The sequence below is a fragment of the Bombus impatiens genome, unplaced genomic scaffold, assembly GCF_000188095.3.
Source record: "Bombus impatiens unplaced genomic scaffold, BIMP_2.2 scf_0389, whole genome shotgun sequence".
Taxonomy (NCBI): Eukaryota; Metazoa; Arthropoda; class Insecta; order Hymenoptera; family Apidae; genus Bombus; species Bombus impatiens.
Window position 1 is genome coordinate 866,757 of NT_176808.1, and position 26,857 is coordinate 893,613.

At 30.5% G+C, this 26,857-nt stretch overlaps 3 protein-coding genes and 1 long non-coding RNA gene across 6 annotated transcripts; 1 reads left to right on the forward strand and 3 right to left on the reverse strand.

Annotated features, from left to right (window-relative positions):
* The first annotated feature begins 1,840 nt into the window (after positions 1 to 1,840).
* LOC100749917 lies at positions 1,841 to 18,198 on the forward strand. Of its 3 annotated transcripts, none has more exons than XM_012386441.3 (9): positions 1,841 to 1,974; positions 2,172 to 2,912; positions 5,468 to 6,037; positions 10,148 to 10,426; positions 11,057 to 11,602; positions 12,295 to 12,531; positions 12,765 to 12,860; positions 13,908 to 14,009; positions 15,523 to 18,198. In XM_012386441.3, exons 3-9 carry the CDS (start codon positions 5,540 to 5,542, stop codon positions 15,730 to 15,732), a joined length of 1,968 nt encoding a protein of 655 aa, XP_012241864.1. In that variant the 5' UTR covers positions 1,841 to 1,974; positions 2,172 to 2,912; positions 5,468 to 5,539; the 3' UTR covers positions 15,733 to 18,198. The 3 variants fall into 3 exon arrangements, with proteins under 3 accessions (XP_012241864.1, XP_033176926.1, XP_033176927.1); XM_033321035.1 differs by having other exon boundaries at positions 5,502 to 6,037; XM_033321036.1 differs by lacking the exons at positions 1,841 to 1,974; positions 2,172 to 2,912; positions 13,908 to 14,009 and having other exon boundaries at positions 5,314 to 6,037.
* LOC117151731 lies at positions 14,577 to 15,527 on the reverse strand. The gene is made up of 2 exons (XR_004461834.1): positions 15,345 to 15,527; positions 14,577 to 15,232 (listed from the first exon to the last, which is right to left on the reverse strand). It is a non-coding gene; the product is annotated as an uncharacterized LOC117151731 (long non-coding RNA).
* A 1,536-nt stretch (positions 18,199 to 19,734) lies between the features above and the next one.
* LOC100750038 (60S ribosomal protein L11) lies at positions 19,735 to 21,940 on the reverse strand. Its single transcript, XM_003490097.4, has 5 exons — positions 21,807 to 21,940; positions 21,246 to 21,389; positions 20,824 to 20,973; positions 20,601 to 20,748; positions 19,735 to 19,928 (listed from the first exon to the last, which is right to left on the reverse strand). Exons 1-5 carry the CDS (start codon positions 21,810 to 21,812, stop codon positions 19,801 to 19,803), a joined length of 576 nt encoding a protein of 191 aa, XP_003490145.1. The 5' UTR covers positions 21,813 to 21,940; the 3' UTR covers positions 19,735 to 19,800.
* A 2,223-nt stretch (positions 21,941 to 24,163) lies between these two features.
* On the reverse strand, positions 24,164 to 25,594 carry LOC117151740. The gene is made up of 5 exons (XM_033321093.1): positions 25,458 to 25,594; positions 25,007 to 25,405; positions 24,746 to 24,940; positions 24,406 to 24,664; positions 24,164 to 24,313 (listed from the first exon to the last, which is right to left on the reverse strand). Exons 1-5 carry the CDS (start codon positions 25,592 to 25,594, stop codon positions 24,164 to 24,166), a joined length of 1,140 nt encoding a protein of 379 aa, XP_033176984.1.
* Positions 25,595 to 26,857: the final 1,263 nt, after the last annotated feature.

Below are 26,857 nucleotides of genomic sequence, written 5' to 3' on the forward strand. Positions count from 1 at the left end.
AATTAATTCTACTTATCAATAAAATATCTATTCTACGTTATACGTTTCGTTTGTTTTAATTTAATGCATAATTGGCAGAAGAAACTGGATAAATTGTGTAAAAGATTCTTAAATATGCTTGTATTATATTTGATACAGGAGTAATTGATATTATGTTAGCAGGAACAGAATATGGAAATCTTTTTGATAATAAAGGAGTACTGAGTATTGAAGTTTATTAATAAGGATCTGAATGTATCTAGAAGACTTATAAGCACACATATCGTGTGCAAGTTAATATTATCTATTCCCATGTAGGAAATTATTATGGACACCAAATCACGTTATATTTGACTCTTAAATAATTTCATTAAATATGTTTTCAAAACCAGAGTACCACAAATTATGACAAGAAATTTAAGTTCATTAAGACAGAAATAAAATTTAAAAATGACTCTGTTAGTCTTATGCACGATGATAGAGGTATCTTTCAAATATTTGTCAATAAAAATGTTATTAATTGTCGTTAGAAAATTATTGAATCGTGCATGAGTAGAAGTCGTGGAAGTTTAACTCGTATATAAACTTAAATAATCATGTTTACCAAAAGAACCAAACCATGTAACTTACCAATCATAGCATGCATGATTGGATGACGAAATTTCACTGCCTTTGTTTTCATTGCCATGTTATTTGCTTCCTCAAATCCATGAACAGAATTTGATTTTATGGCTTTGTTCGGATATGCTCTATCCATAGATATATGTTATTAATACTTCGCGTTGTAACCGATTGTATTTGAAATAGATAAGTGAATAGCTAAATGAAAATTGAAGTACTACATTAAAACTTAAAATATGATATTAAATGTAAATAAGATACCGTTTGAGAGATTTCAAGGATTTAGTTAATATCAGATAAAAAGAAATAAATTAATTTAATTATTACGAATTGATGGTGTAACTGTTCTAAATTTACTGTAGAATTGTTATAAATTAATAACATAATTATTATAAATCGATGGTATATTGTTATAAATTAATAGCAGAATTGTTTTATAAATGGTATATTTTCTTCCAAACCGCAGTGTACACGGTTTCATGTCTGTATGAGTTGCGTGCGAGTTCAACACTTATATACTTGTATACTTATATATACTTGTTATGACACACATACGAAGTGACTTAACCTTGTCAAGATTAGTCGAAAGTTAACGATTTTTCCAATGTAACACAATCAGATCTAAATGTCATAACATAATAATTAAATTGTTAATAAGTAAGTTAAAGCGCTAGTTTATGGCAAAAATAATTGTATTATAGTGGTTAAACATGAAATTGACCAAAGGGAAAAGAATTTATATAATATTTCAGTTTGTAATAATAACAGATTTTTCGAAACTCTTTTACAAGATTTTTAATTTTTACAACCATCATAATATTTTAATTAATTATTAAATATATAAATATCATGTTTTCACACACACACAATTCTGTTCTACTGTCTAATATAAGATTATGTTGAAATATTGTTTTCATGTTTCTTACGATAGAATTCCGTTCAATTGAACTTGTCGTGCGACAAATACCTAACATCTAAGCATTTACAATTTCTCGCTCAGATAAATGATAAATGAATTCAATGACCAAAAATTTATTTAATCGAGCACTACCTAAAGTTTTGTTTAAATAAACGGAGCGCATTCTGATTATTTACAATCGTCGCGGTGACGTTATATAGAGGGCGTTATAGAGGGCGTGAGAAACATTGACTTTAGCGGTCGGTATTTCAGATGAGGTCCCATTTAATTTCACGTCTATTCTGTCTTTAGTTAAAGATATAACAGTATATATTACCTGATACTGCATATGATGCCATGACCCGTAAGATGTAACAAGTTCATTTTTATCGTGTTCGACGATTCAATTGAATTACAAATTTTTATATTCGCCATAGCAAATAGAGAGCGTAAGAAACATTCTGATCTTTTTCGAGGTCGGTATTGCAGAACGTGAGACACAAAGTCCTTCGTCGATACTACCATGACAGACGAATATCCATATAGAGTTAGATCTATCCTGTACATACATACATCTCTATCCGTTAAAAAATCGCCTGCTAACTATCAATAAGTAGCCGTTAGAAACGCCCCTCGCCCACATTACAATTTCTCATTTGTTTTTATATCGTAGTTAAGGAGATCAAAATCAATGAGTCATGTTATCCATGAACGCAACGAAGAACCGAATAAACGTAGAGAAAGGAAAACGCCACGTATTGATCGTCGGATAAGTAACCGCTTATTGGAAAAACTCTCTTCTACAGGAGAGAAAACAACGACTTTAGTATATTAAAATAACCTGACTTACCTATAATCAGTTAATCGTTATTGTATATGAAACATTGTTAGATGGCGCTAATACACCAAAACCACGACATTGTCAATGATCGGTGCCCATAATACGACATCTCGCGATTGCTCTAATGCAACACTGCTTGCACGAGTCGTGTTAGGATCGTGGGTGGATAATGTTCGGGTAGTGAGCATGTTATTTAATCCTATTCTAAAAGTGCTAAAAGTACGACGATGAGAGTGGTGTTCAGTGGCTTATTCGTCGAATATTCCTTACATAATCCATAAACATTGGTTTGTTAGCATAAACGCATTCTTATAATTTACGTTGTATAACAGATTTAGAATCGCTGAATTAATACTCGCAGCTATATTCAATTCCTACACACGATAAGCCCGCGTGGCACGAATTAACAGTGAAACCAAATGTTCCTTATCCATAATTTGTCTGTGTTTTATCTTCGTTTCTAAGCTCATAATCATAGTAATTGCACATAGGCGTCTATAATACATGTTAAGACTTTCTGAAGACTTGTATAAGCGAAGGAATCTGTTATTATTCCAAATTCATGTTTTAAAGGTAAGATACGATTCTTTACATGATTTAATTATTACTTTCTAATTGTTAATTACTTCCCATTCGCACGACACGTCATAAGAAACTTACAAAATATGGTAGCTGGTACAACGTAGGTAAACTTTATCTATGTAAATTGCTTAATTCGAATCAGTCATGCGTACATCGATTTAATTTCTAATTTTTTTTTCTTTCATATTTTGTAAGAACTAGTCAGAGCAGATGCAAGATTATGTAATAGTTACCAAGCACTTAACGTGAATATTTTAAAAGAAAATAGAGGATGGTATTACAAGATATAAATTTTAAAAGATGTTATCACTATCAACTCGTGCATTTATTTCCTAATCAAAGAAAAATGCAAAAAGTAATATTGTTTCAAGAATTTTAAGGATAATGTGGACACTGCATAATGCTGCAGCATGTTCTTGAAATAGGACACCAAATGATCGATTACTTTATACCAATAGACCTTTCCCTGCTCTAATTCGTGTCGGTTGTGTGCGATACGATGATACGAAACCACACGAATTTTAGTTACATGACAGAAAATATCAACAAATATAAAATTCTGCGAATGAATACACGATCGCTGAATGTCAAAATTTCACGTTCTTCGTATGTTGGTAATATTTATGTGAAGATATTGTGGAAAAATATTAACTCATTCAAAAATCATACATGTTTTATCTCCCTCTATAGTGATGTTAATCTTACAGGTATGTGATAAGAAATAAAAAGCGCATTTTATAAAAAAGAGATAAGGCTGATATTGAGAAGATAAATACATTTAAATATGTGTGTCTAAAAAACTGTTGATAATGCAACATTTATTTAACCACTAATGATGAAGGATACGTAGATAAGTATTTCGTGTTAAATATCAAGCCTTCATCATATAATTATTTATTACGCAAAAAATATTGTTTTTATTAAAAGACGACGTTTGCAAAAGAAGATATTGCAAAAAATTTCAATTAAAACCAAACGAAGGTTAATTAAATAAGAAAATTTGAGATTGTAATTGTAATAACGGTATAACTCCTTTAACCCACTATAGAATAAACCTAATAACCTTTGTCTCTATTATAACGCGTCATTGAAGCTAGAGAAGATGTTTCCTTCACACGATTTCTTTTTTTTATTATTATTAAAATCTAGTCGAATTACTCTGTGAAAAGGAAGATAGAAACTGCCTTTCCTTCGGGGTGTAAAATTCCGTTCAAATTAGTCAGCATAATTTTTTTACTCAGATTCTTTATTAATTACTTTAACAATAGAACAATTTTCTTTTAATACAATTGATTTCGTAATGATACACAAGTGTAAAACGGTGTAAGATAAATGTAGACACATCTCGGTTAATTGATAATTTCATATCTTATTTCTTGTGTATATACATGTACAATACTTAATGTTTCGTTTAATTGTATTTTTAATATTTATGCTACTTTTTCTACACTAGTGTAGATTCTTACCTATCTAATAATTTAAGATAATAACCATTTGGAAACTGACCAACATTTTTCATCTTAAATTGTACGCAGGTTTCAATTGTGGCTTTTATTATAGTTTTAGAAAAAAAAAGAATTATTGCAATAGCTTTAAAATTATAACTGTTCACTTTCTCAAAGAATTCAAAACTCTATGAGTTGTACACTCATTTTGTACTAACGAAGAAAATTCATACCGAGCAAATATACTTGTGAACAAATCTGTTACGAACGGAAATACTTCCATTAAAACGAATAATCCAACGCAATGAATCTTTGTATTATAAAGTCGATATTCTTCAAGTGACCAGTTTTCAGCATGATATAGTTGGTACATCTAGAACTTACAATAAAATTTTTCATACAAATAAAATATAAAATTTGTTGTATATCAAAATTAATCACGTAGTCACATTGAAAAAAGATATTAGAATAAGTTTTTTTTACGCAAGCTTGAAATACAATATTCAATTAAAACTTACAAAATGATGAACAAAGTTATAGCTGCATAAACATTGCTATTAGATTCCACTTTTAATAAATATTTCTACATCATCAACTGATTTCCTACAAATATTGCAGCTAGTGCATTATAAACTCCAATGAATTTCCGGCTTTTGAATGGAGATCTTAAAATGTTAATAAACCACGTTAGTGCTGGTATTATAGTCAAGTATGTATGATCCCGTTTGTTAAACGGGATAGATTCTCACATACTATACAGTTAAACGGTGCAATTTTGAAAACTGAAATACATATAATATTTATTGTTCATTGTGTATTATTAACTACAATACGTGAATACTACATTAGTAGTGATAGTACATTATATTTTATTTATTAACAATATTTTATAATTTTATAATAGATTTATAATTTCGTAAATATATATATATATATATAATTTTACAACTTTCCACCTACTATAAAATCACTATAACCATCGGCTAGATTTTGTTCCTTTTTGACAAGTGACAAAGACAGAATAGGATAAACAATTAAAAATATATGTAATGTGAATATACTTTACTGCTGCTATCCATATATGTACATATTTTCTTATAAGTGAAATTCGACCAAGTTTGATTTTTTCGTACAGGAATTTTACGAAGTCATGAGATAAGTTAAATCAACAGGATGGTTCGTCACGGCAGCGAAAGGTCCTTGCATTCCCCGCAATCGATGCATGCTGATTATTCAGCTCATGTAAACAACACCAATGAATCACCCTCGATGGATTTAGAATCGTTAGAATCAGCAACATGTACTGACAACAATAGCAGCACGCTCAAGGTCAATGCCGATAACAGCGTGGTTTACACGACAGGAAGTGCACCGAGTACCGTTCCGTCACCCTCAGTATCTTCGGTATCCTCTTCGTTGGATTCTCGGATTCCACGTCCCTCGCCGACAGGTCTACGTCGTTCGGTTAGCATGCGCATGCGCGGTGAGCGAGTTTCACCGAATCATCCACCACCACCACCCAGTACCGCGGTCACCGCGGGTCTGAGTAGGTCTTATCAACAGTGTCGTCGCTTTAACCTTCTGCACCACCAGCAACACCATCATCTGGACCATCGCACTTTTCCCGTCATCACGGAGAATGGAACCGAATCACCCCGACAACGATCTCTCGTGAGTATTTTAACCTTCCTTGTCAACCGATATTAGCCATCTTTCATGTATATTCTATATAAAAATTGCTCCAAGTGGTCCTCTTACATCCTTCTGCAATATTACGCCGTATCCTTCGTTCGATGCAGATCGCAGATGCGTGCTGACAATTGCGTCTTATTGACTATATCCAGACTGCATTCTGTTTTCGTGTGATTTATAATGCGATGATTAAAACACAAAAGGTATTGAAAGGTATAGATTGGTAGTGAAAGAAGGATATATGGATGATACGTGCCTTATCAGTGTATATTAAACGCGGTATAAACGAAACTGTTTTTTGCAAGTGCTAAAGAACTTATTGTCAACCATCGATATAATTTTGTAGGCAATAATGATGGTAAACTATCGTTTTATTGTTAACAAAATGGTTGACGTGTGAAACAAGTACGTGTACATAAATCTTTTTTCTTTGTTTTTTGTTCAAATTTTAGTAAGCGTGTAACTGTTTATGACTGTAATAATATTTTATGCGTTACACGTAACTGTGACAGATATGGGAGAGAAAAAAATATATAAATTACAATAGTAATATTATTTACAGAAAATATTTATTCCAGTTATGATTTTAGTTAATAGTTTCAGTAATTTATGGACTTCGTAAAAATATAACTACAGCACATATGCTATATCGAAGCTTTGCTTTATTTTTAAGTTTAATACAGTATAATAAAACTTCCATTGCGCAACTAATGCGTTATCTTTTAGTTGAGTCATTAAATAACATAGAATAACGAATAAATTCGAATCGCTCAAACGATGGAGTAAATATAGGCAACTTGCCAAATTCGATCCCTTTGATATCTTTGATATCATATTTAATAAAGTCCTTTCGATTCATACGCTGTAATTGAAAAGTTCATTTATTATTGAATAAACAACTTTCCACTTTCTCTGACCTGAATAAATAAGAAATATTTGCGAAGTATCGTATAAACGTATGACGACCTCCATTATAAGCCGCTTTCCTTCATAGAGACAGACACAAAAGCAAGAGGAACGGCGTGTATGCATGAAAAGATGCCTGGCGCTTACCTAGACAAAATTTGAAATATCAATTGTATCTAAATTCAAGTAGATTCAAGATAGCCAACAAAATATGGAGATAGTCTAACCTTTCCGTAAGCAATGCGCCGGCGCACATGAAACCTCTCCATTGCTCCTAGATCGTAGTGCTTCGAGATCGTGCTCGGTATTTATCAACGCTTTAATCCCAATAGGCGTTACGTTGGTTTAATTCTCTCATTCTTAACACTAGCTTCAAACCTCATTCACGACACGGTCTGTGAATACCATGTACATAATATCAACTTGAATGGAAAACTATCTATAGATTCTGGTGTTGACTGTAATCATAGTCTAGAGTCTAAATTAAGTTGTTAAACATTCAGTAAAGATATATCTATCTGTTATTGTATTGATAAACCTTAGATTTGCTTCGTTTTCTTATATATATATATATGTATGTATAATATACAAGGTGGTTGGTAACTGGTGGTACAAGCGGAAAGGGGGTGATTCTACGCGAAAAAAGAAGTCGAAAATATAGAATAAAAATTTCTCGTTCGAGGCTTTGTTTTCGAGAAAATCGACTTTGAATTTTCGCTCGGTACGCGTGCACTTTATCGCGTCTCGTTATAACGGATCTCACTGTACATCGTTGTCTCGATGGAAAAATTAAAAAAAAATTTTTATTCTATATTTTCGACTTCATTTTTCGCGTGGAACCACCCCCTTTCTGCTTGTACCACCGGTTACCAACCACCCTGTATATAATAAGAATATAATATAATATAAATGCATTATATGTATATTTATATATCAGTTATCTTATCGTTTGCATAATGTGCATAATACTATTTAGTAATCTGCATAACATTACTCTAATATTAACTGCTCAGTCGAGCGAAAGGGTACAACGCTTCTTTCCTCGAAGTAGTGAGAAAAATAAAGAACCAAGAAATATTGCGATTATCGACATCTGCGGTATAACAGAAATTGGCGCAATTCTCCGCCAGTGAATGTTGATCTTAGCAGTTAATTCAATTTTTGATATTAATAATATACAGTTGTTTATTTGAAATTTGATATTTAATAAACAATAAAAGACCAGCGTTGATATACATTATAGGGAAAATTTCATTTGCCATTAAATTTTTTATTATTTCTTATGTGTTTTATGAAGGGTATTTTCCAATTGATAAAAAAATTTGAGTTAAATAATACCTATGTATATATCGTACTGATGCAAAGATGCATTTTTTTTGTTCTAAACGTTTAGATTCTCCTTGTTACAAAAAATATGCCGTGTTTTTCCTAGGCTACTAAAAATTAATTAATAATTACAGTTTATCTTAAGAAACCGTAGTTGCAATATATAATTAAATTTCCATAACTATTTCTAAAATGTACAATAATTTCAACAGACTTTATACTATCAAGACTAATAAAGACGAAATATATTTTTTTTACACTCTGACTTACGAGTTTACTTTAGTCCACTTGTCACGAAAAGATAAAATGATTTTGCAACAACGGAAACTAAATTTGCGTGATACATTATTCATTACAAAGTAAGAGCGCGTTTAAGTTTATTTATAATTGTCACATTTATCAAGCGTAATCTATTATTGAAAAGTATGTAATTTATCAAATATTTTAGCCGCTTTTATTTGAAGACTGTTCTCGTGCAGATTCGACAAGCTTCTCGCCTTTAAGGAAGACTTTCATATCTTTCTGCTCAATGGGGTGTTTGATTTTGCCTCACTTTCAAACCAGACTTCCTAAGTTCCTAGTCAGAGAGCAAGAAAGCTTCTCCTTAAGTCTAAGGTAAATTACCCTTAGGTCAACCAGATATAAAAGCGATGAACTCTTCTTTACGTTTAATCTTTCGAATGCAACCTTAATGTAAACGTGGAATTATTTATTGATTCTGAGTGACTGATGTTACGAGATGAATTTTCTTCCTTTATATTTAACAGTAATGCGATTGTGATAAATAAATGGGGAGATTTGACAATCTTATTTAAAAACCTTGTAAATTAGAAATTACTTAAAATGGAAATCAGACGTGGTAAAAATGACTTGTTTTAACCATTCACAACACTAATTTGCTTGTTAACGTTATTTACTAACTTTTCCAAAACTAATTATAGTTTTCTATGTATGAGTAACCATTTTTTATAATGTATTAGTCGAACTATGTGTTCAGCCTTCTTCGGATTCGTATTTCAACTTTATGAACAATATATATCGTATATAATGTACTCAACATTTATCTTTATCTTTCTTTTTATTTCTGTGAAAAATTTATAAAATTCCAAGATAATCTTCCAAACTTGTTACGTAAAAAACATAGAAAAGGAATTATGGTAATTTGTAACTCTCGACATCATATAAACATCATTTCACAGTATTTTGAAATACTCTGTGTACTATAACGAAATATATCTATGATCTTTATTACACTGGTAAAGGATATTTAACTGTTTACCATAATAATAATTCCTTTCTAGCGTTCCTTTTCTTATTTAATACAGCGTAATATGAAGAAAAAATAGAATTTTAGCTACGAAGAAATACTATATTGAAGAAACACTAGTCAAGATGGATATAATCTTGTAAATCATAAATATAAAAAGAAAACAATAATCCTAAGGGATTTGTAACTTATCGTTCGTAAGAAAATACATTTTGTGTAGTTGACTTAACCTGGTTCGCATGATTTAAGTTCCGATAAGGTAACGTTCTTTGATATAATGCTTATGCTTTCAATTAATCCAACAGATAGTAACGAAATTATTTATAAAATGACCAGAGTAATATGAGATAATAATTCTGACGAAAAAATTAACCCTTTAAGGACGAACTTTATTACATAAATAAAATTTATAAAATTATACCAAGATCTATTTTTCGGGAGAGACTTTCGCTTTTTTCTAGTAGATTGAATGTATAGAATACAACAACTATGTAATATTACGGAGGTTCGGTTTTAATAAAAGTGGGCCTTAAGGGGTTAAATTACACGAAATTAACGAAACTATCGTCTCGTTTCTTTTTACTCTGCAGAGCCTTTCATTGACCCCGGCGAGGCCGCGACCTGGACACGCGGCCTCCGGAGGATCAAGCACTGGAATTGCCGATGACAGCGATGCAGAAAGCGTAAAAAGTTACGGAAGTGCCTGCAGTACCGCAAGCGCCTGTGACCATGCTACGTTTGCTCTCAACGGTACCACGTGGTCGGGTAGATCACGAAAATACGTTGTTCATTGTTCAAACCATACCGGGGACAATGAACAATACCTTACGCCTACTCAAAGAGCAGCTAGACAAGTTAGAAAATTTCAGGTAAAAACCAACATTGTTTCTCTTTTTTTGCAATGTTCTTCGTTGGAATTTTTACTTAACACTTTATTACGATAATTAAACCATTCGTAATGATATCAGTCTCAAACCGCAGACGGTAAGAGAATGTAACGCGTCTAGAGCCTCTAGTTAAGACATGAACTCGCTTCATATTTCTTGTAAATTTCTCTTAAACTTCTATCAAATATATTTGATGAGTTTGACTATAAAATATAACAAAATATTACGAGAAATTTTCTATGCAAAAAATATAATGCTTCTATGAAATTAGATACGTTCTGCATGTTATTTGTAATTTTTTTCATTTTAACAGTTTAATTAACATTTTAAGTACTTCGTGGAGACGGTCAATATGTTCTTAATACATATATCAATATGTACCGATATGTAATTCGATATGTAAGTTGCTAAGCTAAAAAAAGGTGTCTTTTTATACTTTATCATGGTATTCGAGTATTTTTACCTTTTGGTTAAATAAATAAAATAAATGTCACCTCGTAATATTAATAATATGGTGCGTATAGCACCTTCGCCGTATCATTTATCATCGTAATAAGAACAAGAACATCTATTTTGAATAATGTAAGTCATTATAAAAATCATATTATTCAGGCTTTGTTAAAAGAAGCGCGGAAGGAGATTGAAGAGAAAGACCAGGAGATATTTCGACTAACGAAGGAAGTAGTGGAATTAAGATTATACAAAGCTTCTCTGAATAGCCCCGATGAAAGAACGGATAGTAGCGATGCTCTCACTGTACGAGAGAACAATCCTTTTTCACCTGAATCGCCAAGCAAGGATTTACCGGACGAAGGTACACTACAAAAGGTCGCAAGTCCAGAAACTCCAGAAAAATGTGCCCCCTCTGATCTACCTTCCTCTCTTGCGGACTCGGGTCACTTTGAAGACGGATCCGTCCATTCGAAGGATTCTGTATATATACCAGAGGTGCAACCAGAAAGTACACATGTTACTGCAACGCCTAATACAGTTCCCGAAAATAGTACTTCCGATACGTTTGTAAGATCCGCTGCAGAAATACCAGAAAGAGATGAAGTGAGACGCAAGTTGGTGAATCTTTATGAAAGTAGAATTGAAGAAATGCATCGTAGACATGTTGATGAACTTCAAGAACTCAAGCAAAAACACAACGACAAGGTATATATCTCAAATAAAATAGTCGTTGAATATTTATAATTGAATAAAAAATGAACAAAATGAAAGATTCGTATTTGGTCTAGTTTAGTCAAAGAAGACTAGTTTATAAGAACATAGAACGGTTAATAAAATGTAGAACAGTAATGATAATGGTTTTATACTTTTATGTATAGTAAAGATCATAACTAAATCAATAATCGCAAATTTTTTAATATATAACATATCTTTAACGTCATATAAAAGACGTTGCAAAACATCTTTGTATACGTATTGATTCACAATACCATTAATTTGGTGCAATGAGATAACACCTTCGTGTTTTATTGCCCGCTTTACATGAACACAGCACTGAGAAATTCGGTCAGTGCAGATCCTATAGTATCGCTAAATATTTGGAAAATTATTGATTATTTAAATACACAAATATTAATTTAATTTAATTTCTTTTTACTTAAGCACCACCGATATCTTAATATGAAACTTTTTATTTTATGATATAAAATAATAAATGTTTTCTAAAAGCAAAAATTCTAAGTAGACTTCTAAATTAGAAATTTATTAGTCTTAATGTTACATGATAAGTAAAATGCCAGAATTACAGTATTGTTTACGTAAGAATGCATTAACAAACAACATACATTAATACAATATGTATTTTAAAAATTGGCATAATGAATTGCTTTATATTACAGGTGGAAAGTTTATTGAATCAATTGGCTGAAGTTAATACACGTTACTGCGAAGTGAGGCCTTCTGTTGATGCTGCAGAAGCTCGTGCTCGTGAATTAGAAGCAGAATTAGAAACCGTGAAAACGGAACTTTCTGAACAAAAGGCTTTGTTAAACGAGCAAGAAGAAAGAAATAAACAAATGTACCTGAGAATGTATGCCAAAGGACAGGAAGCTGCACGCCTAGAACAAGCTGATCAGGTGCGTTGCACGTTGATCATTACATTGAATCTATAAACATGAAACAAAATTTCATAATATATTAACTGTATTATTTTTTTAAAAGATAACAAAACAATGTCTGTAATATTCAATATCTCGATACAAAGTTTTAATGCTTTTAACTTTTTTAGTATTTTTTAGTATTTTATGTTTACTATTTTTAGTATTTTTTAAACGCATAAGTAAAAACTAAAAGTTGATATTTATTACAGATATATGAACATGCGCATCAAACACCACCAAAGGTTACTGTTGCAGAGCTGCTTCAACAATTAACAATTACACAAGCAGAATTAGAAAATATCAAGGTAAATGTTTTTGCTTTAGTTACGATGTTTACTTTCATGCAGGGAGTTCCTCTCACTAGTTAACTCAAAAGCACCGCCGATCACATCGCACATCATACATTCCTGTTTTCACTTTACAATTACATGTATACACAGCTATACAGCCGTGTCTACTTTGACATAGAGACGATATTGGCTTCTAATATATGTATGTACATTTGTACATTATATATATACGTATAACATACATATATACGTATGACACGATGTACCGCCGTGATGTGATTGTTGGTGCCGTCTTTGAGTTAACTAGTAAAAGGATCGCCTTATATATAGTTAATACTTATGATAGTAATATACACAGTGCACATTAAAAGTGAAAGAATAAAATTCTTTATGCCTGACGTCATTTATAATTAAAGCTTTATCTTTATTGCTATATAAAATATGTAGCATGAACTTCATTTTAACACATATTAAAATTTGTTATAACTTGTATAATAACACTAAATTATACTATTAATATGGTAACAATGTATTTATAACAACAAGCAATATTTAACATAGTTATTATTTATAATATAAAAGATAATTTTGAATTTTGAATTTGAAACATCTGTATTATCGGATTTAAAATATTTTAAACATATATTGTTTACTGATATCATTTATTTGTTGATTTTATCAATTTCTTTTTCTTGTTGCACTCACAATCAGCATTATTTAATTATTTTAACTATCTTTTTCACATATAAACTCTAAAAACATTTCAATAGGATATTTTATACTTCTTTGTAGTACAACAACAATTTAAAATTGTATACAGTACCATTTATTATTTTATATTTTTCACACTGTCTACATAAGTTTGAAATCCGTTCATAGAGAGTTTTAAAAAATTACAACTTTTTAATACTTTTAAATAATGCATAATAATTCAATATAAATAAAAAAGATACAATTTAGGAATCAGTGTTGTTTGCGCATCACTTTCTGTGCATCTCTGTCATTCACAATTCTCTTGTACTAATGATGTACCACTTTTTTTGGTCGCCGCTCACACTCCAGGACACAAGCTACTCGCCTGAACCTCACATTTCAGCCGATCGTAGCCAAAGTTTATTAAGTGCTCAGGAGGCTGTTTCTCTCTGGGTCCTTGGCACACGTAAGGTCTGTATTTTTGCTGAATCGCCACGTGATGCAATTCTCATCCACTGTTTTTTAAGCATTTATGTTGTATTTGTTCACGTACAAATGCACAAACAAACGAATATTTCTTTCTTTTTTATTTTTGCCCTTTTGAGGTTTTTTTGCAAAATGATGGATTCTTATAATATCAAATGTTTATTAGTAGAATATCTGCATTTCTCTCCTTAGCAAGGAACAAAATAAAATTGTTAATTTTGCAAATTTTACTACTTGAATAAACCTTTCACTGTTATTTAGTCATTTCTACTTTATATTTTGTTCTAATATTATTGTTAATGTCATCCTGATTATTATCATTAATTTTGTAGTAAAACCACATAATTATTGTTCAGAACATGTATACCCAAAAAGATTTTTTTATATATTTGTATATATCGTGTTTCAATTTATTTTTATACATAATTTATTTTATTACATCTTGAACAATTTTTTTATCAACCTGTATATATATCCTAAATTCCACAAGCATGAAATTAAATATAAAATAAATGTGTAAGCATAATGTTAAATAGTTTATATGAATGCATATATTTTTATTTTTCTAAAAAAGTAGCATATAATTCATAGTTGTATTAAATGCAATTAGTATGTCAGTTACATATAACAGAAACTTATATAATACCAATATCAATTTTAATCAATATATTAAGTATTTTTTTTTCATAATAACTTTTATATATAATCAACAATCATATTGTTTATTAAAAATAGCTTAGCCATATAATAACCAACATTTATAGGTACCTGCTTTTTGCTTACAGAAAAAAAACTTATAAAAAATATAAATAAAAAGTAGAAATTATTCTGAATTTGTAAAGAGATTTTATCATTTTGATAATTATTAAAAACAAAAGCTTATTAGCTTTTAAACTATAATAGTGGCAAGAATTGGTTTCACGTGCTTTCATTTGTAAGTTATACATATTAGGAACTTATATTTATGAGAGAATGTATTTACAATTGAAATGCTTCGCCACAGCGATTGCATGCGAATTGTTATTGTTAAGCACAAATGTAGGTGGTTCCTGTTATTATGCAGTATTATTAGGTCAATACAGATTATTTTGTGCACTTGAAAGAAACAGCCTCTTATTATCCTTCAGTTAATGTAAGTTTGCACGTGCTTAAGCATCACATGCTTGTACCATTTCATACAAATCACATCACTATAATCATGTCAGATCCTGAAAAAAAGGCAACTTTACATAATACACATGTATATACATGTCTACATACATATATATATTTTAATATAGTTTTTCATTCAATGTGTATTTATAGCTTTCAATAACTTACATTTCTGTTATATATATATATATTTAATCGCTCATTTTTCATTCATTTGACACCATATCTGAATCTAATATTTACAGTACACAACCAAGGAATGTATCAAATTTCAAACAGCACATAAGTTAATCTGTAAAGAAAAAGTTATTAAAAATATTATTAGCAAATATAATTTTTTCAACAGGCAATGTATCGACGTATCATAGAAGCGCGAAATAATCAAGGTGCCCTTGATCCAGAGATCACATTGCAGTTCCTAAAATCGGCGATTTACTATTTCTTAACGGATAAAGAAAATCATCATGGGCATCTGAACGCAATTGAAAGCATTCTAGGATTCACAGAAGTTGAAAAGCACAATATTGATAAAATATATCGATCAATAAGAAAGTAATATTTACAACATTTTAATTATTAAATTTTAATGCATACAGATCTAGGATTTCCGGACAATTCCTTTATTCTTAGAAAATGCCAACTGAAAAATATGTAAACAGGTATGAATTATCTTTGACTTACATTTTGTTTGAAATCAGTCTACATAAACTATGAGTTATATACTTGCATTAGTAAAATAGCATATAATATCGTTATACAGTCACGAACAAAAATATTGGCATACTGTTTAAAACAGTATACATCTTTTTAAATTGGATCAAATGATTTGATTTTTCTAAAGATGTTAAAAGGTTAGTCGACAATTGGTCGGAATAAGTAAAGGTCATTTTTACGACTTCTTTATCTGGGCCTGTAATAAAAATTTTAACAGCACATTTTAAAGAGTTATGTCAGCTATATACTTGCTAAAAATTTTATCGAAATCGGTCGATGCAAAAACAAACAACAGATATCGAAAGGTGAACAAAAATTTAGATTTATTATCGTTACGAAAACTGTGAGTTTCATCATTTTTAACCTTTATAGCTTATAGCAACGTAATTTTCATCATATATATAACTAACATAAATCAACAAAGTATACTTTTTAAATTTTTATTACTGGCTCAGATAAGAAAGTTGTAAAAAATGACCTTTACTATTTGCTTCGTGATTTCGACCAACCGTCGATCAACCTTCTAACTTCCCTAAATTAAGTCGATTGGTTCAATTTTAAAAAAGTTATTTTGCTTTAAAGGCTGTACCAATACTTTTGTTCGTGACCTTATATATTTTTATAACTGATGACGTGAAATTTTATTTTACCTGAAATCCGGTATAAAACATTCATATCATGTATTTTACTCATTTTTTCTTTTCTTTCTTTTCAAATTAATTCGTGTAACCAATAAGAAAGTCATTATTCAGTTACCTTCACCGATTTTATTTATTTCACATAAATCATTTTACAGTTAACTGTATTATAAATTTCTTAGATTGATAATATGGAGAATTATTACTTGCTATATCCAGGAAATGATAACTTACAATGATAAGAATATTTTTTTACATCATGTTCTGTGACTTTCTAATTTTATGTAATATGAAGGTTCAATGGAATACAATTTCATGAACATATAGTGAGTATCACTTAACACTAAACAATTTGATATTTATTATATTTCTGCATATAAATTTGTTTTTATTATATTATGACTAAAATAATTTACACATAAATACTTTAACATATCTTTATTCAATATATAGCAATTGCAAAAATTCTCTCTCTCTCTTCCTTTCTCTAATTACGTTTTAAATAACAAAACTTTACATTTTATATAAATGTAACTTACTAAATTATTTTCTACAACAAAAAGGAGATAGATTTTGAATTATGTTCTTCTAAATTTAGAATTAACTTATTGTATGTAGATCTTCAATTTGACTAATTCAGTCATTAAAATTGTTACACTGACATAAACATATGTTTACAAATTTTCTGAATATTGAAAATGAGTAATAAATGATAAATATTTATTTTAAATGTATAAATTATTATGAAAATATTTGTTTGGTATGTTTTAAAAATAAAACATGTCAAAAAATATAGTAACATTGTGTAAAGTGCTTAACATATGTTATAATGCTTATAACATAAGTTATCAAGAGTAATTCTTCTATTTAGTGTTATTAGTTTGATATTTAATTGACTCAGATAAACATGTATTAAAAATGAAAAGTGATATAAAATGTATATACATATATGTATAAATGTATGAAGTATAGAGTACAGTAAATGATTTAATCCTTTGCATTGCACTTGAAATTATTGGTTGACAATACATTAGCTAATATATTACATAGTAATAACTGATAATCACAATTCTCACCATAAAAAATATTAGAAAGTTTTTATAAACGTATAACGTGCATTACATTATGTAACATATTGTACAAATTATACTATCACATTCAGTATTATTACATGTTTGATATATTAAATGTATGTTTTATAAAATACACTTAATGTAATATACATATATGTTTGATGTGTTAACTTTATTTATCAATAATACAACCAATGCAAAAGATTAAATATATTTACGTATCTATGGTAAAGGGAAAGAATTTATCAATTCTACTGTGGAAAGTAGAAAGCATTATGTATTTGTATAATTTACCATGGCATAAATATTATATTGAATTAATTGTACAGAATGTGAATTAATGTTGCAAGATTATTTAAATTCTTCAACATATATCTAATTGTTATTAAGAAGAATATAGTATATATAAATATTTAATTATATCATTAAGAATATGGCGTCCAGATAAAGAAACAATTTGGAGACTGAGGGATATATCTTGCCTTTTTATCTGTCTGATTACGTCGAGTTAGGTAAATAAGAGAGAGTATTATAGTGCAATGGTGTAACTATTTATGGATGTCACATGTGAATATTAAAAGAAGCACATTTCTTATATATCTGTTATAATTCTATTTCACATGTTTTGAAATGATTGACTATATATACCATTAGATTAAAACCAAAGATAAATTTAAATAGTAAAAAATTATTAAACATAAATTGCAGATTACAGAAAAAAAATCATATATGCTTTGCTATATTGCTGTCAAGTATCCTAATATTAATTAGGTAATAGAGTTCCAAAAAATTAACCTTATGCATCAAGTTTTATTACTATTTCATAATAGTATTACGGTATAAGGGTACTGGAAAATAAGCTTATTCTCATATAATAAGCTAATGTGTTTATAATAATGTCAGTCATTCAATAATACAAGTTTTAGTATAATATATTCCAGAAAGTAAAAGTTATATAAGCGTTTCATACGGAAATGTTTGCACTTTTGTATCATTTGAGTTAGAACTATTACAAATAAATTATTTATTATCATAATTAAGTTTAGTAGGTACTTGCAATAAAAATTTATATTACCAACTTTTTTACTTAAATTACGCAAATTTAAAAAATTAAATTAATGTATTAATATAGTTTTCCAATACCCTGAGTATTTTAATTTTATAGATATATGTTAAAGGTAAATGATAAAAAAATAAAATATAACGATTAGGTAAATATTAGATTTTGATTTCCATTTCGAAAAATATATTTAGAATATATTTGTAATAAAAGTGTGAACGCTTTGCTTTAGTTATCCTTATTATTTGAAATTGAAGAGTCTAATATGTTTCATGCGTATCATAAAAAAAAATAAAATTTGAAATCGAAAGGGAAATGCGTGACAAAATTAGTTTTAAATAATATGTTCACATCTCTAAGTAGTATCTTTGCTCTAAAAGATATGCAGAACTACAAATATGAAGTTCCTTTCTCATAATTTAAAATTAATCATGTGCTCACTTAAAAGTCAAAATATTCAATGAGGTTCCAGTTTCCGTATTAATTTATTTACTCATAATTTCTGTAAAAAAATAGCATAAATAAATAAGACATATATAAAAAATAAAACATAGGATCATGTACTGATACAACAAGGCCTTTTGTATTTTCACATTCTATACTATCACTACTACGGTTTTCACAAATTTGATCTGGTAATTATTTGAAGAACTAAATGTTAAGCTAAAACCAATGCCTTTGTTATCCATGGCGTAGATTGTATGTGGAATATTCTTATGTTATCTTCTTTATGGAAAAATGAATATGTAACAAAATATTCTACTCATGTATTAACGCACTGGTGACGATATAGTAGTCATTAATAAAGTCTATAAAATTCTAATTTATTAGTGTGTATTTACTTATTATAACCTTTCCTTATTATAATACTTCCTACATCACCGATTCTTAATTTGAAGCAAGTTTTGTAATAAAATTAATAATTGAATAACTTTATACAATTTATAAAATTTTGTTTCTAATATTTTTATAAAACATTAATATTATAAAACTGGCATTCAAATTATGCTTCTTAGACAAATAATGTACTTATAAGCATGATAGTAAAATATGTGATGAAGGTATTAATAAAATTTGATTAAACAAATAGTTTATTTTTAAAATTTTTATGAAAGAACTGTAAAATACAAATATGTATATTACTTCTTCCCAGCTATAATAATACCGTCATACTTCTGTTGAAACCATTTCATTGCATCTTCTTTGGTAAGTCTATGTTGGAAACCGACTTTCCCAGTTTTCCTCCTCCTGTGAGCTACATTGAAACCTTAACAGAAGAAAATATTGCAAATTGTATATAAAAGAACATTTATTTGATTATACTGTAATATAGCTTGATTTAATTTTTACAGTTACAATATACATAAGCTAATGTATCATTTATATTAATTAAAATAAATCTATGCATATAGATTGTAAATAAAGGTAATGGTATGAAAAAATCTACTGACTTATTCAAAACTAATCATTCAGACATTAAGGCATTCAATTATATCTCTCAAGATCTGAAGATCAAGGGCTGAATGTCTAAGTCATCTACAGAGATTTATATCCTCTATTAAATTTTTGATTAGAACAAAAAAAAAGGTCATTTTGTTAGAGAGATGAATTATAAAATAAAGTGTTCTACAGCATCAAACAGCTTTTAGTTCTAAAATTAAGTAAAAGGATAAATATTCTGCAATTTACTCTTAATTTATCAAAATAGAATTATAATAACAATGTTAATATTCAAAGAAATATGAATCTAAACTGTAGCTTCATTTAAGTAACACACCCAGTATTATAAGTGGGCATGAGTTGCAAATACGAAGCCTATATTCTAGCACATATTGTATAAATATAGATACAACTTGAATATAGTAGTAACTATTATGCCAGATGTGCATATATTTAATATATTGATTTATCATAGAATATCAAATGGTAATAAACTAACCTGGTCGTCCAAGTACAACATAGAAATCCAAGCCATAAATACCAATGCTGGGATCATATTTAATTCCTAAGTCAATGTGTTCTTGAATACCAAAACCGAAGTTTCCAGTGCCAGAGAAATTTTCTTTTCTCAATTCATATTCCCGTACCTTTAAAAGGAAAAGCAAAATTGAACACTTAAAAAGAAATTAAATGTAAAACATTCTTATCAGTGATAGAATTACCTTCAATCCACGTTCAAGAATTTCCTCTGCTTTAGCACCTCGTACTGTACAATGTACTGCAATTTTTTCATTACGGCGAATGCCAAATGAACGCACAGTATATCTTGCTTTAGAAAAAACTGGTTGCTGTCCAGTTAATTGTTCTAACACCTACAAAAATTTGAAAAATCTTAATAGAAATGAAAAGTGTTCCTTAATTTGAAAATCGTTATTTATATTAATCTATATTTAATTACAAAAAAGATTAATTTTTAAGAAACCAACTTTTATTATTAGAGATATAGAAATATATATATATATATATATATATATATATAGTACATATATATATATATGTCAATAATTATGATGTAATAAAAGAACATGAAGAAGTTAAAACAATTTGAAATGAACAAAATACAAATAACATCTATAATTGTTACCTTTGCAGCACGAGTGAGTCTATCACCAGATTCACCGACACAGATGTTTAAACAAAGTTTACGAATGCGCACTTCACGCATAACATTCTTGGATGAATCCTTTGGCTCTTTCCGCACTTTTTTTGCTACCACTTTCTTTACATCCTGTAAAAAAACGCTTCATTTAATGAAAACTGCTCACTTTAAATACTGTATACTTTAAATACAAACGTAAAAAATATTCGAAATATTGATTCGTTTTATAACAATAAATTATGATATCAAGATGTTCAATCTATTTATACTAATTTCTTGAATTAGTATTATAAGCGACTATTCTATAAATCTTATAAACATCATAAAACAAATTTAGGTTATACTCGCAAACATGCTGAGAAACCTCGCCTAACTGTCATACATAAAACTTAAAAGATTAAGGTATTAATGAAAAAGAAATTGATCAATGTTAAATTAGTAAAGATGATTTCTTTGTAATATATAAACAATCTTCCTTTTAGGCACGATGTCTTTGATATTTAAAGATTATAAAATTTGTTTTCAAAACGACGACTCCACACTCACCGCCATGATGAAGAGAAAAGAACGCAACTACGCACGCGCACAAATCACGATGCATTCTGGTGAGTACTAGAAGAATGTGATTCTAAAATAAAAAATTGCCAAATTAATAAAAGTAAATTTAAAATAAAATTAAAACATGTTGTTTATCCGCATACAATCCGATAATATAAAAACAGGATTATTTAGAACATTTGTAATTAAAAGATATTTAAACACTGTTATATCTTCTATGTATAAATTATAATTGTGCACATGTACCATGTGATTATTATTTTTTATATAGTTGCAAATAATAGTAAATTTGAATAATTTAATGTTTTATAATTCCACGTTATATGCTAAAGTATTTAATAATATAAAAGAAATAAAAAATAAAAATTACTTGAAAAAGAAAATTAGTTCCTAGGATTAATAATATTAATAATATTGCGTTAAAAATAATACATATTTCTCAATTAATGTTTGATTAAATAATATCGAGAAAAAACAGCATATGTGTATATTTTACTTTATAATATATTTTTGTAATGGTAATACAATTTTACCGCTCCAGCCAATCAGGAGTCAGCTAGGTGGGAATTTGGCAAGATAAAGTATTACTTTAGTGTTGGTAATCATGCTTGCTTTTATATCGATAGTATTTTCATAAATAGATCTTTAAATTTTTGTAGATATATACAGAAATTATAAAAAAAATCTTTTAGATTTCTGATAGGTAAGATTTATGAAGAAATCTTTAGATTTTTGATAGAATTAGGTTCCTGATATGATAGAATTAGGGCCTATATAAGAGTTTTCAATTTCGTTTAAATTAATCTAGTTTTAAGTTAATTTCAGGCATTTTTTCAAAACCAGTGGAAAGAGATACACAAGATATATTTATGTACAAATGTAGATACAAGATATTTAAGTGTGTTATATATGTATGTATATACAATATACATGCATGGAAAGTATTCAAGACTCTGGAGGTATAATGTCGTACAAACAGGTCTGGACACTCCTATACTGAAAATACTGACGAAACCATAAAGCATCCACTTTTTGAGTCCAAAACGTCAACATAGAAGACAAAATTTTTGTTCTGCTCATGCATGACATGCTATGAATGTCTCAGACAGAAATACTTCACCTATCTCCGTCTATCTCGTAAGAACTTTGTTGTCCTCCATGTTGATTTCTGACGACTCAATTTTTGAGCGATTTTCCCTAGCGTGTGTCGAGGCCGGTTTATATGATTGCGTTTCATACAATACCTTTCTCCTCCCTCTCATTATTACATTCAGATATTTATGTATGATAATATAATGATATTAAACGTAAATTAAAGTTAAATTAGATTTTAAAGCGAAAATAGCAACAATAATAATAATATACTTTTATTAATTAATACACCATGCATCATAAAACTTTTTTTTAACTTCATTGTTTCAACACATGTTTTACAGTTATTATGTTTGTTCTGAAGGATTTTCTAATCCTAGAAATATTTTCGGTTTATGGTTTTAGAAAAGTCCTTAGGTTTATTATGCGCTCTTAGAAATACCGGAGAAAGCCTTGACCTAATGGAAACATCCGGGTTTTCCCTTAAACAATGACATCAACTAGCAACAGGTAGGAGGTTTCCTTCCCCTCTCATCACTCATTAGCATTGACTAGAACCAATAGGCATCGCAGATCGTTTCCCTCACCTTACTAACGAAAAGTATGAGCAACGAATCCGCTTTCTTCGCTCAACAAACCACACCCACACCGAGCTTTTCTCCGCAATTGCATGAGAGCGGAAAGTCAGTCTGTTCAGTTGCTACTTCTGCTACATCAGGGAAGTTACCTTCTTCTTATATTCAACTGTAAGGGCCTTGCTCTACTACGAAAGAACATTCAGTGCTCATCTATCGGAGTGTCATACTTCAAAGTTTCGTCTACGGCATTTACATCATACGTACCGGTGTAACTCTTTAGTGTATTAAGTGTTGGAAATATAAATTTTATTTACCTGTTAATCGCAGTGTTATCGATCGATCTGTTCGTGGTGTCGATTCTTATAATCGTAACGGGAATTTACGACTCCCGCTGACGCGCTTCCTCGCGATCGCGTCTCCCCGCGATAGATCGAAAATACATGGTACTTCGAGCCGGATCACGCGCCATTGAAAAGTGCACTTACCAGTGACCATGCAGTGTCACGTGAAATTAACATTCCATCGACTTAATCAACTAACCAAACGAGCAGTCATCGGAAAGGAACTCCTCCCTCGCTAAGCATATACGCGACCGCACGCCGCACAATATCGAATAGCAACCAATTGCCAGATCAACGTCCAGTTCTTCAAGGTAAGACCGCTCAAGCTATTAAACTAAAACATGGTCTTAATCAGCCAATTGACCGGCCTTGGCTCTGAATCTGGAATATCTTTACTTGTTACTTTATTTTCCTTATCTTTGTCTTTGGGTTCATCCTTTTTCTTCAATAATTTCCTTATTGTTATCTCCTCTGTTTTCTTCAGCTTTATTTACTGTATCTTCAGGAATAATGTCTGTTCTTCAAGAATAATTTCTTCAGTCCCGGGTTCCTTACGAGTTTCACATTACGGCTTACTTTATCCGTAGTTGTGTTAAGTAATCTGTGGGCTTTTGATTCTTCCGAATATTCGACAAACCTTAATTTTTCTGCTTTCTCGTCTATTTTTCTTCGACACTCTTGAGGTATATGTACATATTCCATAGTACCAAAAGAACGAAGATTTTTGACGTCGGGTAGTTCAGAGTACCATGATTCATACGGCGTCTTACCTGTGTGTTTTGTAGATAAGATATTTTGCAAGTTGGCTGTGTGTATTGCTTCACCCCAATACTTCCTGTTCATGTCGGCATCAATAAGCATACATTTAGTCATTTCTATTAATGAGCGATTCTTCCTTTCAGCCATTCCGTTTTACTGCAGTGAGTATCCTGCTGTATATTGAATCTTTATACCTGCATTATGTAAATAACTCCTTAGATTGTTGCTGACGTATTCCTTTCTTCGATCCGATCTTATTACTTTAGGTATCTTGTTTAATTGATTTTTCATTAGTTGTACAAATCCTTTAACACATTTCGTGGTTCCATCTTTTGTTTTCATCAGATATATTCTTGTGAATCATAGTTAAAATATACCTTTTTTTACTTGGAGTTACAGTCTTAATTGGGCCACAAACATCCGTATGTATGAGACCCAAAATATTACTCGTCCTCGTAATGATTCTTTAGGGAAAGGTTTTTTCGTCATTTTTCCTTTCATACAACACTCGCAAATTTCTCTTATGCCGCAGTCCCTTGTCTTTATCCCGGGTACAAGGCCGTTCTCTAATTGCTTTATTGCATCTATGTTTCTATGCCCGAAACGCTTATGCCAGGTATGTTGGCAGCTTTCATCGTGTTCCTTTTCCTTAATTGTACATGCACTTTCGATGGTCGGCAGTAGGTATAAGTTGCTTGAGGCTTTAGCAAACACTTTTACTACTCCATCTTTTATAATACGACAACAGTCATTCTCGAAACTTACTTTATAGTCATCATTTGCTAATTTGTTCACCGAGAGTAACTTCGAGCTTAATCTAGGTATGTACAGCACATTGTCAACATGAATGTTTATTACTTTATCGTTACTTGGTGTCTTTATCTATCGGTACCTTGATGTCTGATCCTTTATCTTTTACTTGGACTACCTCAACTTCGTCTGCTAAAAGTACAAAACTCTTTTCATCTGGATTGAAGCTGTTGAAACAATTTCTGCTTGCCGTCATGTGTCTCGTAGCCCCTGAGCAATGATTCATACATCTGTACGTTTTCCATTTTTATTACTCATTTCGAGACAACGTTCCTGGGAAATTTTCTCAGATGCCTTATATTCTGTACTCACAAAAGCTTGCTGTTCTTCATCAGATGTATACACCATCACCTTATTCCCTTTATTTTTCTTTGTTTTCCATGTGGCGTATTTACGGCAATCCTTCTGCATGTGCCCGGATTTCTTACAAAAGAAACATTTCGTCTTACTATTACTACCATCATTTGCTTTCATTACCGTTTCATCTTGATCTGTTGTGCATCCTAAATATCTGCGCCGTTTATATTCATCGATGAGCTTTCCTTTGATGAATTCCATAGTGAGATCTGATTCTCTGTAGACTGCATGACTGGTAAACTACGAAGAAGCACTGCTACTGATATCTCATCACCTAAGGCTTTTCCTAATGCTGTTAGCTGATCGAGCATGTTTAACATTTCTATTAAGTGTTCTATTAAGTGTTCTTCCAAATCGGCAACCAAACGCTTTGAACTTGTAAAAAGGGCATCACTCTGCACAAATTGCCTAGTCAAAGGACACTCTCTTACCCAATGTTCAGCTGGTTCGTGTCACATATGTGGACAACGACACCACACATACTTACATCGGGAACATACCAATGTCAGTTCCCGGGTATCAAGCGTACGATCATCCAGCGATCGGTCGTCGAGCGGTTGGTCGTCAAGCGGTCGGCCGTCGAGCAAGTGGCCGTCGAGCGGTCGTTCGTCGAACAACCGATCGTCTCACAGACGATCATCACCTGGATCACCGACACCGCGTTCATCACATCGTTCGAGACGTGCCACAGAACCTTTGCGGAACGATAGTACCTCTTCCTTCGTATCAGCTCCGGTGATACGGATATTCTTGTTTGCTGTTAGATGGCTTTGTCCGTGTGGAGAGGCGGATTGCGTTTATTATGCTCGTGTTTAAGTATTCTGTGGCTGCTTCGATTTCTTCCTTTGTTTTTAGTGGGGTGAGGGCTGAGGTTGAGTGTGTAAAGACTTCTCTGAAGAGCTGCCAGTTGGTGTGTTGGTTGTGAATGGAGCCATTAGATGTATTCTCGATGATTGTTGAACTGACTGTTGCCACCACGGGAGAATGATCAGAGGAGAGATCAGCCGAGGAGTTGATCTGGACGTGTCTTGGTGAGATATTTTTAGTTATAAAGAAGTCGAGAAGGTCGGGTATTTTGTTGGTGTCAGTGGGCCAGTATGTG

What these genes read in the sequence shown, in the direction of transcription:
- LOC117151740 (XM_033321093.1), bottom strand. Translation starts at nt 25,594, where the DNA reads ATGACGGCAAGCAGAAATTGTTTCAACAGCTTCAATCCAGATGAAAAG. An exon ending in ACAGCAGGATACTCACTGCA is followed by an intron (nt 24,665 to 24,745) that starts GTAAAACGGAAT and finishes CGACATGAACAG; the next exon opens with GAAGTATTGGGGTGAAGCAA. An exon ending in TTAACACAACTACGGATAAA is followed by an intron (nt 24,314 to 24,405) that starts GTAAGCCGTAAT and finishes CAGTAAATAAAG; the next exon opens with CTGAAGAAAACAGAGGAGAT.
- LOC100749917 (XM_012386441.3), top strand. Translation starts at nt 5,540, where the DNA reads ATGGTTCGTCACGGCAGCGAAAGGTCCTTGCATTCCCCGCAATCGATG. An exon ending in AGCAAAAACACAACGACAAG is followed by an intron (nt 11,603 to 12,294) that starts GTATATATCTCA and finishes TTTATATTACAG; the next exon opens with GTGGAAAGTTTATTGAATCA. An exon ending in CAGAATTAGAAAATATCAAG is followed by an intron (nt 12,861 to 13,907) that starts GTAAATGTTTTT and finishes CTCACACTCCAG; the next exon opens with GACACAAGCTACTCGCCTGA.
- LOC100750038 (XM_003490097.4), bottom strand. An exon ending in GACTCACTCGTGCTGCAAAG is followed by an intron (nt 20,974 to 21,245) that starts GTAACAATTATA and finishes AAATTTTTGTAG; the next exon opens with GTGTTAGAACAATTAACTGG. An exon ending in TTCTTGAACGTGGATTGAAG is followed by an intron (nt 20,749 to 20,823) that starts GTAATTCTATCA and finishes TTCCTTTTAAAG; the next exon opens with GTACGGGAATATGAATTGAG.